Source organism: Girardinichthys multiradiatus, chromosome 11, assembly GCF_021462225.1.
Source record: "Girardinichthys multiradiatus isolate DD_20200921_A chromosome 11, DD_fGirMul_XY1, whole genome shotgun sequence".
In the NCBI taxonomy this organism is placed as follows: domain Eukaryota; kingdom Metazoa; phylum Chordata; class Actinopteri; order Cyprinodontiformes; family Goodeidae; genus Girardinichthys; species Girardinichthys multiradiatus.
This window is the reverse complement of record NC_061804.1, coordinates 33,522,385-33,541,804: the sequence shown is the minus strand read 5'-3', so window position 1 is coordinate 33,541,804 and position 19,420 is coordinate 33,522,385. Positions and strand designations below refer to the sequence as shown.

The 19,420-nt window shown below is 37.1% G+C and overlaps 1 protein-coding gene and 1 long non-coding RNA gene across 8 annotated transcripts in view; one reads left to right on the top strand and one right to left on the bottom strand.

Annotated features, from left to right (window-relative positions):
• LOC124876617 (glutamate receptor 3-like) overlaps positions 1–19,306 on the top strand; it is a 127,666-nt gene extending 108,360 nt beyond the window's left edge. For 2 of the 7 annotated variants that reach the window (XM_047379538.1, XM_047379541.1), the window contains 4 exons: positions 4,915–5,162; positions 13,159–13,273; positions 15,707–15,955; positions 17,885–19,306. In XM_047379538.1, coding sequence (XP_047235494.1) covers positions 4,915–5,162; positions 13,159–13,273; positions 15,707–15,952 — 609 coding nt within the window. In that variant the 3' untranslated portion in view covers positions 15,953–15,955; positions 17,885–19,306. Of the gene's footprint in view, positions 1–4,914; positions 5,163–5,877; positions 5,993–13,158; positions 13,274–15,706; positions 15,956–17,884 lie in introns of those variants that run through there. The other 5 variants (XR_007040342.1, XM_047379539.1, XM_047379543.1 and 2 more) reach the window with 5 other exon arrangements.
• LOC124876618 overlaps positions 1–19,420 on the bottom strand; it is a 32,254-nt gene that overhangs the window by 5,982 nt on the left and 6,852 nt on the right. The window contains exon 2 of the long non-coding RNA XR_007040343.1: positions 30–101. This is a non-coding gene — a long non-coding RNA (uncharacterized LOC124876618). The remainder of the gene's footprint in view (positions 1–29; positions 102–19,420) is intronic.

The window sequence follows — 19,420 nt, the reverse complement described above, 5'->3', positions numbered from 1 at the left end:
GCTTTACATGAGTCGATCCCAAAACTTACATGAGTTTTCCCACGAGGAAACATAAAGCCAGCAGAAAACACAAGAGGGTAGTGAACGGGAGGAACCAGCAACTGGAAATGGAAAACAATGAGCTTTTAAACTGAGGGAAGTGAGTGTGGAACAAAGGAAGGAGAGGCAGCCAATCAGTGGGAATAGAATCAGGTGTGGACCGGGTAAGCAGGGAGGCTGAGGAACAGGTGAAACTGATTATTAAACTAAACCATGGGGGAAGGGTCTAAATAACAAAACTCAGAAAACTATAACAATATAAGAATCTGGAAAATAAGAACTAACAAAGTAACCTGAAGACATAAAAAAACCCTGACAGAAAAGGTAAACAAAACCCAAACTAATGATTGCTGAGATACACAAGACTTCAGGAATAATTAAGAAAATAAAACTAACAAAACCCCACAGAACAAAAACACAAACAAGAACCCAAAATGGCAGATCTTGACACTAAATACTGTTGGTACTGAAAACAACAGAAGCCTATGAAGTTTAAATTTGGCCTAACGCTTGGCATAGATTCATACATTTTTTCACTAGGCAAGATGATGCTCTTATATCAAAATACCTCCCACAGGCCTGAATCAAGTGATTGTTAGGAAATTAAATATTGTTAAGATTATAAGATTACAAAATGCCATGCATATTTTAAATCTTTGCACTGCACTTTATGTAGTCATCTTCCATTTAAACTTTTGAGTCACACTTTGTGATATTTCATCTCGATCATTAGTGGGATTTGCAGGGGCCGAGGCAGGGGGTGGCCATGGCCACGTTAAGCCAATCTTTGGCCACTACAATCAAGTGATTCATGTTCACAAGATCAGTAACGGCAACAACTACAGAAGGACTTTGTGGAGCACAGTGCAATTTTTCTCTCACGTTGCTCTGCTGCAGAAGAGGTCAGAGGCAGAGGCAGCAACTTTTTATTTACTTTGCTTGTTTCTCTTAATAAAAGATTAAAAAGCAAAAATGGCTGGTTTCCTGGAAAAGAAAAACAAAGGAGACAACGGTCACTAACTTGTTATGTGCACTGCACATAAATGTAATTGCAAAAGGGCGATTTGTTGTGTGTATGCTTGTTAGCTCATAACCCACCTCTGAACTAACATGAGTGGAGGGGACCCGTTTTCCCTCCTTTTCCTTTTGATAAAGATTATTGTACTAAGTGCTGTACTCCATTATTTTTTTATTTAAGGTGTTTTCCATAAAGGCGGTGAACAGTTTCACAGTGTCACTGCTGTTTTATGCAGTTTTATTATTATAAGCTGAATTAAGGTAAATTATGCACATTGATGATATACTAACATGAAATATGAACACAAAATTCATGCTCCTTTTAGAACTACTTTTTGTGTATTTTAGTTATCAGTTATGGGGGAGAAGGTAATGTCTATCTATGAGCCTTCTATGTAATGAGAGAGTGACCACCACTGCTAAAAATCACAAAAAGAAACCTAAGATCAGTTTTCGGTCACCCCTCAGTGAGCAATGTTTTTAGTCTGGCCACCCCTATGAAAAATGTCTGGCTCCGCCACTGGGGATAAGGAGAATAATGGTAAATTTATTTATATAATGTCTTTAACTTAGTAAACTGACTTACTGAAATAAATTAACCTTTCAACTATATTCTAGTTTATTGAATGTGGCTGTATATCACTTGATAAAAAAAAGAGTCACCTATAATATACTCATAATCTATATATTTATTTGTTAGGGTTAGATAAAAAATGACGAGAAAAACAATCAGCTCCTCAGTGGAAATATGGTAGCCTCCGTTGCACAGCGTTTTTCCAATCCCTTAAGTTTGTTGTTACCCACTGTAGCATAATACAGCAAATATTATCAACAGGATCTTTAAAAAATGAAAGGCTATAAATTAAGAACAAAACTTGCTTATGACCATTATACAATATAAAAATGCACATAAAAACATTCTATGGAACATCTACTATCCATAAGCATATTTAGCATGTTAACAATAGACCCTTTGCTGCATTTTAAAAGGCACTTTAGAACAATATAAATCCACTGTGTTAAAAACTCAGGCGCATGGAAAACGTTCCTCAGACAAGAACGTTATAAATAATTGGCTTAAAAAAAATAAAAATGGAACGCTTGTGTCACCAGCTGTCACCTGCTGGCGGGAGCATAAACTGAGATGGGGGAGGGCTCATCTGCCCATTAATATTGATACTAAACAGGGTCTGGAGTTTACTTCTGCTGAGCTGCCAGATTGTCCAACTTCAGGCTGCTGGCAAAAAGCCTACTATATCTCTGCCGTGTGCTTTGCATTCAAATAGTAAATCCACTCAAATGTATAAGAGAGAGATAACTGTCAGGGTGATGCATGCTAAAGCGTTCAAGCCTGTTTCTCTTCTGGCTACGACCTGATCTGTGATATCATGGCAGGTGTGTTAATGATTCAGAACACCTGCTGTGATATCTGTGCCCTCAGTGGGGTCATGAAGACCAGCAGCACTTGTTTTCACTTTGATTTAGAGCTGCTTGTAATTAATAGTAAGGACTTTCAGAATTATGCAGAGGGATTTATTTATTGCTGAGAGGTAAATAAAAATGCTGATTATACACGAGTGTGTGTGCTAAGAGGAGGACTACAACCTGGAGTCAGTTCCTCAGAAACGTGACTACTGTACATGGATCAAACAGATTACATTCGTACTGTTAATCGGAAACAGTTGGAGGTCTTAGAAGGCATATTAATAATTCATTGGATCAGGTTAGATTTTTACTTCTTTGCAGTTTCAGTGGGATTTTTTTGTTTCTTTGTAATAAATTTAATTTCTACATTTTTACCATTAAACCCTCCTATTTTGCGTCTGAAATTTATTTTAGAAAATAAATCACTCATACAGTACCAAAACAAAAGAAAACCTCCTGAAATTGTTTTTCATATATCCAAAGGCTCCAATAAGGAATCAGTCAGCATTTTTATCAAACTTAGCAGCAGTGTGTTGCCTCCACTCAAACATTTGTGTGTGCAGTTTATGAAAATTGTCTCCCAGATTTCTCACGTTTCTGTCTCCCACAGTCCAGAACCATCTACACACCTAACTACTAATACTAAATTTCCATGTATAGCCATGATTATGAGTGTCTGTGGTTGTTTGTTTCTTTTTGTGTCCACCTGTTTATGGAGACACATTCAAGGTTCATTTCATGTCCTGCAGCAAACATGTAGACTCCCTAGACCTTGGACTGGGTGAGACAGTAATGGACACTCGGTAAAAGATTTGCCTTTTACTACACTGTTATAACTCTATAAACATTTACAGCAAATGTTCAGTGGTCAAGTTATAACATATTCTCATAAATATATGCAATAGTACCTGGAACTGTAAACCAGACTCTATCAGTAGTAACAGAATTTTAGTATGTACGTATGTATGTCAATGAAGTCCTATGAACCGTTTTAAAATGGCCTTGACTAGAGGTTGTATCAGTCAAGATCACAAACTTTGTTGTGCTGCAGACTGCCATCAGTGTCTGAAATCCACCCAACCTGACAATGATTAAAGTCCTGGACAGGTCACCAATCCGTCATAGAGCTGATACAGAAAGACCAAAACTGAAATGAACAAAAAAGATTAAAGCTTTAAAGTAACCAAGTTTTTATTTAATTTCAATTTAACTAGGTACGTTCTTGATATCAACATCACTTTTTAAAAAGAGGTCTGGCCAAGAAGGCCACCCTTACAAAGTTACATATACATATGGTTATCTAAAAGCCTGACATTAACATGAAAGTATATCAACTAAAACAAGTTAGAGGCTGTATTATATAAGTCAATGTGCAGCTTAAAACCACCAGTATTTATATGAGGTTAGTATATACTGAATTTTATGTCATTACTCAGGTGCAAAAATTTAGAAAAATATGTTGGTAGTCTAAAGAGAAGTCATCTCAGGGATCACAAGACAAAGAATGTACTCAAATAAGTGTGGAGTTGACCCAGTGTAATTCTTGTCATGTTGTTGTCTTTCTTCTTAGGCTTAATTAAGGCGAAAAAAACAGAAAAATAAAAACATTTGTTATAAAACAAAAAGTAGTGATATTTAGAATCTACTGTTAAGGATCTTAGAAGCTAAATGAATGTAAATAATTCACCCAAATCAAGAACATAAAACATTTTGCCAAAAGTTTTTTTCCTTTCTAATAACTTAAGACAGGTCCTATTTTGATGATAAAACCCCAGTGTAACCTTAAGCCTTTTTTACAAAAGCTCTCAATATTCCATAGAATAGATAGACTCACATACATCTGCAAAAGCATGTGTTTCATAGCCTCCATCCATCCCACACAGGCACACACTCACTCCTAAGGGCATTTTAGACTAACCAATTACTTTAACACGCATATTTTCGGACTGTGGGAGGAAACCAGAGTACCCCAAGAGGACCTACACCTTCACAAGGAAAACATGTAAATTACATGCAGAAAGACCCCAGACGGGCATTTGAACCCTGGACCCTCCTGCTGCAAGGCAACAATGCTACCATGCAGCTTAAGCCTTATCACTCAAACGAACATCACTAATTCTGCTCAGCAGATCCACTTAGCAATTTGGGCTTCACAATGCTGCTACCAATCTACGGCATTAATAATAAAATGTCTTACGAACATAGCTGCTGTTATGGTACTGTATGATGTTAAATTGAACAGAACTGGGGGTAATTGTCCTTTCAATTTGATTTAAAACTAACCTGACTGCAAAGGTATATTATTTCTGTGGTGTGACTTTGAATTGGACAGTAATTGTACCTGACCCAGCAGCAATGTGTGACAGTTTCCATGCCTGTTAATATGCACAACTAAACTTTCTTTGTCTTCTCTCCTTCGTCCCTTGAATGCAGCGCTCCAAAATAGCCGTTTATGAGAAAATGTGGTCATACATGAAATCGGCCGAACCCTCAGTGTTTGTCAAGACGACACCAGATGGGGTCTCCCGAGTACGAAAGTCGAAGGGCAAGTTTGCCTTTCTGCTCGAATCCACCATGAACGAGTACATAGAGCAGCGGAAGCCGTGTGACACCATGAAAGTGGGCGGCAACCTCGACTCCAAGGGCTATGGCGTGGCCACACCTAAAGGCTCAGCATTAAGGTGGGTGGGATAATATAACAATATCGTCCATGTTGTTATAGTATTCCACCTACCCTGATGTTTCCTTTTCTCATACTCTTCTTCCTCACTCCTTAATTCTTATATTTTGTTTCCAAGTGCATCTCTAGGTGAACAGTATTGTGGGTTATCTGAATTGAATCAGCACATTATTGTCTTATGTTTCTGCTTTGAATGTGTTTTTATTTTTTCTGAACGTTATGGTAAATTACTCCCTTTCTGTGTGTCCACCAGTGTGCACCTCCACCTCCCCTTGATTTTTCTTTCAGTTTTTCCTTCAAGCTCTCCTCCTCTTCGTTGTCTGTGGTGTTCCTTTTGCATTACCTTTAACTCTTATTTGTTTTCTTGAATCATTTTGCTAGTTTACATGCTGGTCTGTCACTTGTGATGAATGTTGAGCTGCATGCTAGATGTTTTTTTAATATTTACTTCTACAATGACAGAATGTCCCCATCCCGCACACTTCAGTTACGTACAAGCAATGTAACCCTCCATGCCACCTCTCTAATATTTAACATTTCCTTTTGCTGTAAAACTGCTTTTTATCCCTCCACTCCTGTGGAACTCTACCAATTTGTCCCTCCCGTGCTACCCTTATGAACCATTGATATTGATCACTATTTCCTACTAATTATTTCATATTAGATTTCTCACGGACCTGTTCATTTTCTTACAAGCTATGTTTTATCGTTTCAAGAAATGCTGTTAACCTGGCAGTGTTAAAACTGAATGAGCAAGGCCTCTTGGACAAATTGAAAAACAAATGGTGGTACGACAAGGGAGAGTGCGGCAGCGGGGGAGGTGACTCTAAGGTCAGCCTCGATGTCACCAAAATCGGGTATCCTAGAACAGAGTAATCGGCATGGCTGTCGTCACTGACTGCAGAATCAGGGGCCAGGAGCCCGCTGACATGTAACTGATTTAACAACAACCCAAAAAGGATGGTTAAATCATCTTTTAATCTACATCTGTGATCAAGTGGGAACCCTTTACATGGCTAATGGAGGAGAAAATAAATTATGTGACTGAGTGTTTGTGACTGAGTAGCAGCTTGACCTGTGGTTATGAAAGGCAGACGCATCCATTTCCGCTGTTTTTCATATCTACAAGCCAATGAAAAAGTTTCTATATGTCTCTACATGTTGAATACCAGTAGAAATCAACTCTCCGATCTGCCGCCTCAGAGTTAGGGCAGGCACGGGAAACAGCGTTGTCTTGAGGGGACTAAGCATCTCAGGCAAACGTGAGAATTCTAATGACAGAGTGACAACTAACGGGCCAAATTTTATTTTTGTCTTTATTTAGATTTTCTCTAACACCTTCTTACCTTTTGCTTGGTCTAAGACCGGTAAAAGTCTTTCCATGGCCGCCCTCGCCTGGTAAAACCTGCTGTAGTAAAGAACTACAGTAGGGTACAAAGGGGTTTGATTTGAATCTCATATTGTATGATACTGTCTCTAAATATTATTAAACCGGAGTAACGAATAGCAGTGTGAGACTATGCAACCTTTGCTAACTAATCCTATCCAGCCATAGGAGGCAAATAGGCAAAAATGACACATCATGGTTCTTTTTCCAATTGTCTCTTTTTGTGATAAAGGTACATCTTGATGAATTATAGTATCATTGAAAAGTTAATTTATTTCAAATTCAACTTAAAAAGTAAAAGCACCATTTAAGTTAGATTTATTACAGATGGAGTGAAATATTTCAAGCATTTATTTCCATTAATTTTGATGATTAGGGCTTACAGCTAATAAAAACCCAAATTTGAGTTTCTCAGAAAATTTGAATATTACATAAGACTGATAAAATAAGGATCTTTATGACAAAAATATTACATTAAGCCTGTCACAATCATGAGGAAGGCCTAACGGTTGTATAGCAGAAACTCATTGGCACCCTACACAAGGAGGGTAAGACACAGAAGGTCACTGCTAAAGAAGCTCGGGGCTCACATGGTGCTTTGTCCAAGCATAATAATTGAAAGTTGAGTGGACAAAAAAGTGAGGCAGACAAAGCTGCACAAGCCCTTAGAGGATTGTGAATCAACACCCAGTCAAGCGTGTAGGAGTGATTTTCAAGTTGTGGACTGTGGTTGGAGTCAGAGCCTTACTCTATGGTCAATAGTCCTCAATGCAATCGCTCGATTTCTGATCTTGGGACTTTTTCCACACATCTTCTTGCCTTATCTCTGCTTTTTCCAGTAAAGTAAAGGCCATTAGTGCCACAAAAATCTAAGCTAAAAAATGCTACATTTGAACCAGAGACATATTAGCAGCATCTTACCCCGGCTAAAAGGACTGGATTGTGTCTCAGTGTGTTTAGATGAAAGTATATTTCGAAATCATGGTTTGTGATTCTGAAGGACTAATGGAGAGGCACAGAATCCAAGCCCAGTGTGAGGTTTCCCCAGTCAGTGATGATTTAGGGAACCATGCCATCTGCTGGTGTTGGTCCACTGTGTTTTATCAAGTCCAAAGTCAGCACAAATTGCCGGCACTGCATGCTTCCCTACTGACAAGTTTATGGAGATGCTCATTTCATTTTCAAGCAGGATTTGGTACCTGCCCACACTGCCAAAAGTAGCAAAACCTTCTTTAGTGACCATGGTATCACTGGGCATGATTACCCAACAACCTTGCCTGACCTGAACCTCATAGCAAATCTATGAGGTATTGCCAAGAGGAAGATGAGAGACACCATCAACATTAACACCTCAGCAGAGCCACAGACTAATCACCTCCATGTCACGCCACACTGATCCTTAAATCCATGCAAAAGAAGCCCAGATCAAGTATTGAGTGCATATACAGTATAGTACTTGTACGCACTTTTTAGTAGGCTGACATTTCTGTATTAAAATAATCTTTTATTGCTGTTATGTATTATTCTAATATTCTGAGAAACTGAATTTTGGGGTTTTTTTAGTCATTAAGATTAACGGAAACATATCCTGAAATATATCCCTCTGTGTGTAATAAACTTAAATGACTTTCAATTTATCAGTTGAATAACTGAAATTTGTTAACTTTTTGATTATAACTAATTGAGATGCACCAATAAAGGTCTAAATGAACTAACAACCATAATAATTCAGAGTCGGTATTCTCTTTGCAAAAGTTACATTGTCTCACATTTAAGGATGAACTTCTATTTTTGTGAAGTCTTTCATTTTCATGCTGCAAGCATCAGCTCAGCCCTGCAGACCACCTCAGATCCTTTTCTACATCCGTGTCCGTGCCATTTTGACCCTGATAAAGACATAAAACCCCTGACCTACTGTTTTAGACATCATATTGTGGTAACTCTAAGTTTATGTCAGCTCTCCAGCTTGCATCATGACAGCAGTACCGTCAAAGAAGAGAGCAGGGTGACTTTGCTGTTATTTTCTGTTGATATCCATTCCTGAGTGAGCAGGGTATGGTAGCTACTAGAGAATGACACAAAGAAGCCTCCTCCTCTTGCTTGGCTCAGTGCTTTTTGGCCTGGAGACGAGATAATCAGACAAGCAACAACAAAGCTGACTGCCACATTTCTTTGTCCTTATTTCACTTTCAGAAAAGTAAATGTGTTGTTTAGAAGGAAAATTGAAATATATTGTATGTAACAACCACTCAGAAAAACATTCTAATACTGAAAGCAAAGCAAACACAAAAACTATGAATCTGTCCTATGTGGAAAAAAAAGTTATTCTAGATGGAACATTTTAAATCACATATCTCTTCCTGTTTACTTCATTCATTGAAGCTAGATGATTATGAAATATGTACTCCCCTGTTTGCTCATATTTCCTCACAGTTTGTGATTTTTGAGTCACTGTTTTGTTTGCATCAGCTGTTTTGTGCTTGTGTGAGTGATTCTGAGTGTTTTCAGACTCTGTTCTCCCCTTCCTGCATTCTTGTTTTGCAGACAGACTGAAAGGTAAAATCACAATTTGACCCTCCCAAAGAACTCATCCACATAAAAACTGTAACTTAAAGGGCATCGGCCGTCTTCTTGCATCACAATATCTTGCACAGGTGTCATATTTTCTACTTTAGCAGGATCCGAATTATATTTATTGGGTTAACATGGAATCTGTTGACAGACACGTCAGTAAAGTAAGATTTTAAACTTCAAAATTATTAGAAAGAAATTATAATTACTTGAATTTTTCCTAAGAGTTTTGAATGCATTCAAATTGGTCAGGTGGGTGCAAAATCTAAAGTTGCATTTTAAGATTATTGCACCTAAGATTAGCTTAATCTAAATTAATTATTGCAACTGAGAGATATATTTTATGGAAGGTACACATTAAGATAGCAGACGGTCAAGACTTAAACAGTTTGAAAATATTAACAAAAACATGAAATAGGAATGTCATAAATTCAACAATGAGGGAATAAGAGGGTAATATTGAAAGAACAGCTGACATATATGCACCAAAAAGTAAATAGCTGACAGGAATAAGCATAAAATCTCCATCCTGCAAGCGGAGTTATTTTTCCTTGCACTTGCCACCATTAAGTTTTTTTTTTCAACTGCAGCATGTCTTTCTTAGAATCCCCTTGAGTTTTCCTTACAAAAATGATAGTTACTGACATTAAAATAAATCTTCCTGAATATCTCATTCCACAGAACCAGAGCTGCAGAGATGTTTTCTTTTTTGCTCTCCTAAAACCTTTTAAATACACTCCTTAGAACTGGACTTTAAATCTCTATTTGGGTCATTTGCTAACCTGGTTCAGTCAAATATGGACTGATCCAGTAAGTCGGATCAGGTTTTCAGCCCACAAAATAGGTTAAAGGAACTAATGTCCAATGTTTGGGATGGCAAAGAGTGAGTTAAAAAAGATTATATACCCTAACCTGGATTACTAGAGAATCAATATTTGGTATAGGTAGCACAAGCTTGTTTTAAATAGTAGCAGCTGAAATGTGAATGTTATTGTTATTGAAACATTTCAATCTCTGGTAGTAAGGACCATTATCATAATGCGCTGATCCACATTATTATATTCTGCTATTTTGCCATCTTTTCTCATTTCATTAATTTGAAGAAGTTCAGTGACCTCTGATCCGGCTGTTGTATAGTTCAAAATGGCGGTCTATGAAGGAGGAGACTCCTTCAAATCTTGTCTTTAAACCAATAAATGGTCACAATTTTCCACCCCAAAAAACTGTGAAACATTGAACGATCCAACTTCTATCCTAAAAGTTAAAATCAATGCCCTCAGTTTAAAGCTAAAACATTTGGGTTAAAAAAATAACCTCGGGGCTTTATTTTTGTGTAGCATAAGCTAACATCTTACCTTGATGAAATTCCAACCAGACAAGCTTACAACACATTATGTGAAATAGTTTATGCTTCAATAATCAGTTCAGAACATTTTTGTCAACAACAAATGAACAAAATTATTTGCATTCACTTAATTTTCCTTTTTTCTCAGATGAGCAAGGGTATAAGGAGCTATTTTACTGGCTGTATTGGAAAGACTATTAGAAGTCCATGGTCACTACCTGGTGGTACGTTTAAAGCCTGATAACTGGAAGATTGTTGCATGTCTTTCAGTTTTATATAACGTATATTTACCTCCTCACTGGCCTATAAAACAAGACAGATGTTTCAAAACATGTGACAGGCCAAGATTCTGTAGATTGGGTCCATTTTGTACCGAGCTTCTTCAGGTACAAAAAGAAGCCGTCTGCCTCAGGACACTTTGTGCCCATTTTGAATCAGTTCTTACAATTTATTATTGGGGTTTTTTTATACCAACTTTGGAACCTGATTTTTCATAGCTATATATGTTTTATTTGTATAATCTACCAATAGTCTACTGTTAGAAAATGTAATTATGTGAGTCCTTCAAATGATACCTACCAGCAGGAAGTCACTCAGAGGTATCTGGTTGGATCAGGGTTCCCAGTCTGTTATTTGTATGGAAGTCAGCTGGCTCCAATGTAGTCGATGGTGTAATATGACATTCTTAGAACATAATATTCAATTCAATTATACTTAGTAATTTTGAACTTGGATGAACTAAGAGAACTAAACTTATATTTAGTGGTCAAGTATGTATGTAGAAAATAGTTTGTTTATGGAGAGAGGTTGGGACGGGATGGCAAGAGCAGGGTACGAATTGATGAAGAGTATTGACCTGGAGTTGTTAAAGTCAGCTAAGATGTTAGACATCATAAAGGCTGAGACAACTCAAGGAAAACTCTAAAAACATTGTAGCTATTTTTTTTTTTTCTTCATTTCAAGTATCTGGCACCATCAATGTCACAAGTATAACAACTATAACAGGGTACATGATATATTTTTATTATTTCATTAATTTGTGTTTAAAAACAGAGCACAACGCATGCTTGTAGTCAGGTTTAATAAACATAAGCACTTAGCAGTGAGAATACTGTATTTACATCATTACAGTCACCTTTTGTTGGTGTGAAAGGTCCTTTGGTGCAACTTTGGAAGACTAAAATAATTTAAACTGATATTTAGTTTTGTCATCATTTAATGTATGCTGATCCACAGCAAAATTATTTTTATTGTGACCCACACACAGAGTTATTATCAGATAAAAATAAATGTTGCTCTATAATAAATTAGGAGGCAAAGGCCACCCCTGCAGTCAACAGGCCATCCTGGCCAGATGGTCCCAAAACATTTTATTATGAATTACATTTGTCTATGCTTGTGATTTTGTTTGTCAATCATAGCACATAAATATAATAACTTTGTAATATCTGTGCACAATTATCAGAATATGACAACAGCATAATATAACTCCCACTTTTTGTTTTAGTGCATCCAGCTAGCCATTTGATACCATTGTAGGGTTAAAAAGTCTCAAAGCTCAAACATTTTTTATACTCAATTTTCTTTTTCCATATTTTTCCAGACTTTTCAAAACTTCCTAGGAACCCGTTTTAGTACCTTTTAATGAAACATAATTCAAAATGTCTTCAATCACACACCGCTGTACGTACAGGTCTTAGATAAAACTTTCTGGATTCAGATAACTAATTAAATTAAATAATGCCTATAAACCTTTATTATAAGGTACTTTGTAAAACCAATGAAAAGCTATGAAACTAATACCTCAGCTTTCACTCAAAATTATGTCTGCTGATGTAAATAACAAAATAATCATGAATTTACTTTTCTCTTCTCTGACTGGAAACCAGGACGAAATGCCACCTTCCCCTTTCCCTTTCATTTCCATTAGAAAACAGGATATCTCTTTGACACAAGAAGCCCAGTGGTGAATACAATATATTTGATTATAATCAGTGAAACCTTTTCTGAAATGCAAAAAGGCCTGGAAATCGAGCAGTTTGAAATCTTAGCATAATGTTTTGCCGAACAAGCCCCTTCAAATACCATCTGACTCTGCCCTCAGATAAAAGCTAATTTTCATGATCTCATCCGTCTGTTGTGCATGACTGCGGCGCAACAGACAAGTCGATCAGAAAAGCAAACTAAACAAAATTTTTAAAACTGCTTTGGGGTTGCTCTTCCTTTAAATGGGCGACTCTATGAGACATTAATTTCGATCACTGTTGATGTAATTATTGGACTGCTGTGATTGTCTGTTAGTCAGGAAAGGGTTCCTGTTAGATCCACTTTACCAAACATCAAAAAAAGGCTAACGAAAAGCCAGAATAAGTGCCTTCAGCAATCATTGCCTCCGTTTCCCTTCATTCTTTGGAAGCTATGCAGCAGCTGCTATATTCTGCACAGTTTGATCTCTTCTGTTCTTGTGATCAGTGTGTGCCGATTACTCAAAGCGATACAGGTGGGGTCTGGCATGCTAGGTTAGCCATGGATGGTGAAAGTTTTATATTGCTATACAATGTAGTGCTGCTTGCTATCTGTGAAATGTTGGCCAGGACCCTACTCTATCGCTTTGTACAGTTTAACGTAGTTTAAAAAGTTGAATAACATAAAATAACATATTACAATGTTATTTATGTTATTTCCCACGTGAAGAACTCCTGTAAACCTTGCAGTATTGAAACTCAGTGAACAAGGCATCTTAGACAAGCTGAAAAACAAATGGTGGTACGATAAGGGTGAATGTGGAACCAAGGACTCTGGAAGTAAGGTCAGTCGCTGCAGGTCTTTTTATACTGATGGAAAACAATGCATTTTATCTTCACTGTTCATATGCAGACATGTAGAGCATACATTCCTCCAGACATGTTGGCATGAAACACAGTCATGGAGATTAGATTACCTCCACACACTGCAGTTTAGGTTATTTACACCACAGAGCACTAATGCATTACTTTAACTCCATGTCATTACCTCTCTGTGCAGTCACATAAAACTGCAGCATGATTACACAGTTTGTATCACTCCATTAAATTCTCAAACGTTTAACTACAGAACTGAAACCATTATACTGCTATTTTTCATCCAAACCTGTATTGAAATTTAGTTTACAGTTGGTCTTATTCATTTGTATGTGAAGTTATTGTTGAACCCTTTGCCAAAAAGAAAAGAAAAACTTGGGATGCTGTAGAGAGTGTTATTAAACATATTCAGATAATTCAAACCCTATATTTAACAAATAACATGAATTAACTTCTGTTCTTTTAGTGTTAGCAACATGTTTCATAAAGGGAGGGACAAGTAATGTTTAACACTTTGACCCAGTGACGGTTTAGATTTGGGCCACATAGATAGTTGCCCAGGGCAGCATTAGAAATGGGGCACACAATTACCACAAAGAAAAGTATTTATCTGTCTGGAGCCTCCTTAATTATAGAATACTTCAGGCAAGCCAGGTTAGTTCCCAGGTTTTGCTGCTTTGGAGCCATTTTTGTTTATTCCACTGGATAGTTTCTCGCATTAGGGTGCCCTTCATAATGTCACCCTAAAGATGTCCAGGAATATTGGTAGAATTCCTAGTTTTTGTTTTTGGTCCTTGTGTTGTTGGTCTCGTGTATTGTCACATTTGTGGATGTAGCAAAAAATTGTTCAATGGCAAATGTTTTCCCTTTCCCTAAACAGTGACTTTAGCTATAGTCTGTTATAGATTTATAACACTAGGGTACTTTATGTTTCAAAGATCAGAGGTAAAACAGTAAATGAAACAGGAAAGTCCTGCCTGCTTTGCTAATTATCTAACAAACAAGAAAGCATGCAGCAGGGCACTGGTCACAATTTTCAGAATCTGGCAGCAAAATATTCAGTTCACATCAGTTTATTTTTACAGAACCAATTCACCACAGTCATTTCGAGGCATTTTACAAATCAGGTTCAACTTAGATAGTCATAAAATCTAGAACTGTCCAAATTCTGTTAATATCAATCCAGTTTATTTCAGTAACATACAAGCGTATAGTCAAATTCAGATCCATTTACATACAATCCATTTTAATCCTAATTTTAATACAGTTCAGTTAAATTGAGCCAATCATACAGTTCTGAAAAATAAGAGACTTCTGCATGTGTTTCTGAAATCAGAATGTCTGTGTGTACAACAGCCATTGCAGTTAGTTGTTAAAGATTAGGGTTATTCCAGCCAATCTTGATTTTTGAACTCTTCTTATTTAGTGATATAATAAAATAATTTGATTTTGGGAATAAAAACACCTAAACCACTCCCACTTAGTATAAACATTTCTCCTTCAATGGGTTCAACACGTGAAATCCTCGCCACCTCCTCCTTTCCTTTCATCTCTCATGTTGCTAGAATGACTTAATATCATCTTTAAAACAATTTTGAACAACTATTATGGTTTTATTATTTGAAAAGATAAATTCTGTCTTTTTTAGCATTTTTTGCAGCCGCCAAACCTTTTTGAACACACACACAGACATTGTTGCCCTGACAAATCCAAGGTGACCCTTAAATAACAAGTAAGCTGTGAGATGGTATTTATTGGTCATAATATGACGGAGTGTCAGAGTAACACAATTTTTTTATGCATTTTCAATTATCATAAAAAACTAAGTGGCGTACAAGAAATCTGACTTGAGACTGACTTGATTTCAGAGCAGATTCAAGTGGTTTTGGACGTGTGGGTTTTAATGCAATTGGTAAACCTTGCAGGAATGTATTTCAATATTACTGTTTGGCTTTTAATAGCAGCAAAATGGTTCAGTTCCCTTTTTTACAGCTTGCTACTCCAATTGCACAGATGCAGTGTTGTCAAGGTTGAGTTCAGCAGCTATGGTAGTAAATTGAAGTTAATCTGTAGACCTGTACGACCACGACCGCCTTCCTCTATGTGTGGCCTCGTAAAGAGACCATAAAGCAGGATAGTTGGCAAGTCTCTCTACATTCACCTTTTCAGGGCTTTAGAGTACAGATTGATTAAGAGGAGGAGGTACATACATTTACTGTTTTTAGTCAGATTAACCAGTTATACTTCAGGACGTTTAATCACAGAGTTAACAACCTCCTCAAAGTAATTGTTAGTGATAAAGTAGCAGTGTACATGTAGGTTTTGTGCTTGTGTAGTGTAAATGGATGAAGCCCCTTAGTGTCTGTTTAAAACCCCTTAATGGTGGTCTGTACCTCCCCCAGGACAAGACAAGTGCATTGAGCCTGAGCAACGTGGCAGGGGTCTTCTATATTCTGGTTGGAGGGCTGGGCCTTGCTATGACCGTAGCTTTGATAGAGTTCTGCTATAAGTCACGGCAAGAAACCAAAAGACTGAAGCTGGCAAAGAATGCCCAAAACTTTAAGCCGGCCCCTCCAGCAAACGCCCAGAATTTTGCCACGTACCGTGAAGGCTACAACGTCTACGGGACGGAGAGTGTGAAAATCTAAATGGTAGGTTTTCTGTTGGTTCTCATGTTTACATTTTGTCACATTACAACCACCAACGACAGCATGTTTTAGTGGGTTTTTATGTGATAGATCAGCAGACAGTAGTGAAGAGGAAGATTTTTTTTCACAAACAAAAGTGTGTGGTTTAAAAATGTATTCACCCCTCCTTAATCAACTCTTTTTAGAAGCACCATTCACTAAAATTACACTCGCAAGTATTTAGAAGTATGTACCTACCAGCTTTACAAATCTGGAGAACAATTTCTGCTCATTTCATTCTTTGTCAAATGGCTCAAGTTCTGTCAGAGTGGATGGAGAGTGCATGTGAACATTAGTTTCTATGTCTTGCCAGAGATTTTACATAAAATTCAAGCATGGACTTTGACTGAGCCATTCCAACACATGAATATTTGACCTAATCCACTCCTTTGTAGTTCTGGCTGTACGTTTAGTGTTGTTGTTCTGGAGGAAGGTGAACCTTCAACCTAGTCTCAAGCTTCTTGCTACATCTGACAGTTTTTTTTTTCCATGGAGGGCACTGCTTTAAGCTTAATCCATCTTCCCATAACCTCTGACCAGCTTGCTTGTCCCTGCTAAAGAAAAGCACCCCCACAGCATGACGCTACCAACACAGTGGGGATTGGTATGTTAAGGTTGAGGAGCAGAGTTTTACGTCACAAAAGGAGTGTTTTTTGGCAAAGCAAATGGAACACAAGAATAAACACATATATAAGCAATAATAATAAAAATAAAATTGAGAATGCACGGTATGAAGTACACAACCTAAGAAAATCTATTCAATTGTAAAAAATATCCGACGCAGATAATGATAAAAGATAATGTAAAAAGTTTCCAAATTGTGCATTTTGTATAATTTTCCAATTTGAGTATTTACAAAAATGTGGAAAACTGTGCAAAGAATAACAGGAAGGTAAACAGCTTATTGTGTTTGTTGGGAACAGTGATGGTTATACAGTCTAACAGCCTGTCTCTGCATTTTTTGCATTTTCTCTTTCACATATATCTTGTTATTCAATTAATCGTCAGAACAATTGACAGAATACTCGATTACTAAAATAATTGTTCACAACAGCCCCAAATTCAACATTTTATTTTTTGCAGTTTTGACCTTTATGTTGTCTTCAGGGTTTTAAAATGGGTCTGTAGTTCTTGAACTGGGTCCAGTTTGGAGACCAAAGGAAAAGCACAAAAAAACTAATTTTTTTCAAATGGAAGACAGAAGATCTCTAGCGAGAATAACATCACTCTTGCACAATGTTTCCCACCCCATGTATGAAACTGTAACAGTCCTTTTTAGTCTGCAGGTATAGAAAAACCAAAACAACCAATGAGATAAAATAAGGAATAAATCTGGAGATCATTTTCCATAGTCCATTTTCTTTTTTCCAGACTTTCAGACTTGGAAAAATCTAATTCCCTACATTTACAGATAATTTGAAGACTGCATAGAAAGCTTTAGCCCTTGAGCCATGTTAGTGATGTCCAAATAAAATATTTTCTACATAGTTTGAAATATCAGAAAGAGTGGACATCAGCTCACTCCTCAACCTTCAATTTAAACATGTTTGCAGTTCAGTTCATTTTATTGTAGGGAGGAGGCTTTGTTGACTGCTCTCCCCTTTCTTCCACAGGCTCTGCCTCAAACAATGCCCCGACTGCCGCAACACCAGGCAGAAAAATACGTACCTGGCAGTATTATTACCAAAGACGTACTTTTCATTTGATTAGAATATCCACAACAGCATATACTGACCACTCTTAGTTACAATATTATTGTTGTTTTAAAAACACAGACAATACTTTTTGAAGATTTGTCTCCTAGCAACTAATTTGAAGGATCTCCCCATACCAATATCAAGCAGCTGGGAATTTGAGGTGCTGAAATGATTTGCATGTTTGTCTGTTTTGCAGGTGATTCTTGAATCCCACTGGTGACATGTGACCCATGACCCCGACAACCCGCCACCACCCCCAAGGTTGGCATCCTGGAAGTGATGCCTTCCTTGTCATCAGCTTGGACACAAGCCAATAAGTCAACAAGTGCTCATTTGGGGTTATAAACTGTCACACTAACAGAGGGCAATGACACAGCTGGACTTCTGTTTGTGGGAACATGGGAATTGCCTCTTGTAGTGCCTTACGGAGCATTTTTGGCGTCATGGCAATGCAGATCAAATTAAATTCACTTGAAAATAAGGAACAAAAATCCGCGGGAATTTCTGCGCTTGGATAAGAAACAGCTTCAAATGACATGTAGATGGATTGTTGTAATTACTGTTTTATATTTTGAAGATGACAATGAAAAAAAGCCATGGTTTGCAAAGAAATCCCTGAGGTACTTCAGTCATTTAAATCCTTTAAAGACATATTTTTGTGGTGAAACCTTAAGTTGGATAAATGTTATGTTTAGTGAGGTAAAGTCCTTTACTTGTGTTACTATAAGGATATTTTCAGTGTCAGTACATTTAGGACAAGCATCAGTGACAATAATAAGGTTAAGGATCAGTTGAACTGGCAGCATTTTATTCCAGTTTTTAATCCAATTTCCACACGTCATGCTTTTGTACATCTGAAATGTCTGAAATGGTGTTCTTTTCATAGCCTGCTGGACATTCAGCCTACACTATATTTACTGGGATGCTTGTTTTAAATCAAGTATGTCATTTGTTCAAAACTGCCACTTTTGGAAAAAGGCATTTCCATTGAAGAGGTCCACTTCTTTTCACTTAGTGCCATATTACTGAGATCGAAATGATTCCCAATATTTTAGATGCAATGAAACGGACCCCGTTATATGTAACAGAACATTAAAGGAGATTTTAAAAGAGCTCATGGTTTACACTTTGTACACACTTGTACGCACTGTCCTCATATAAACGCAGTTTCATCAAACAGTTTTGATAAACAACGATGTACTGTAGCTTCTTTGGTTGTGACGAGCTTTCTGTGTCTATGCATTTTGCAGAGGTGAGCTGTGCGCTGAGAAGGCAACAAATCCAACATTTGTATGACTAAATTTTCTACAATCTGTAGGGAAAGGCTGACATTATAAACCATTTGCGCCTATACTTGTTTGATAGATCTTTCTCATCCTTGTCATAAGGTGCATGTGACTTTGGTGGTAGTTTAATCAAATGGCAACTCCAAATGGACCCTGGTTTAGTCGGGTCTAAAACAACTTTTATTCCAGTTTGGTTTTAGGTTTTTGTTTTGGGTTATTTTATTGATACCTCAACCACGAGAGTTGCATGTATGGACACAATAAACCTCTGTGTAGAGGTTCTGTACAAAGGATTTTATTACATTTCCTTAATAAAAGAAGATTTATATTCAGCTTTGGGATTTTTCTTCAACATCAACTCATTAAAAACTACAAATCTTGACATTTATTTCTAAAAGTCCTAAAAACTTATTCAAAAAAAGGTAAACTTTATTTTCAATAAACCC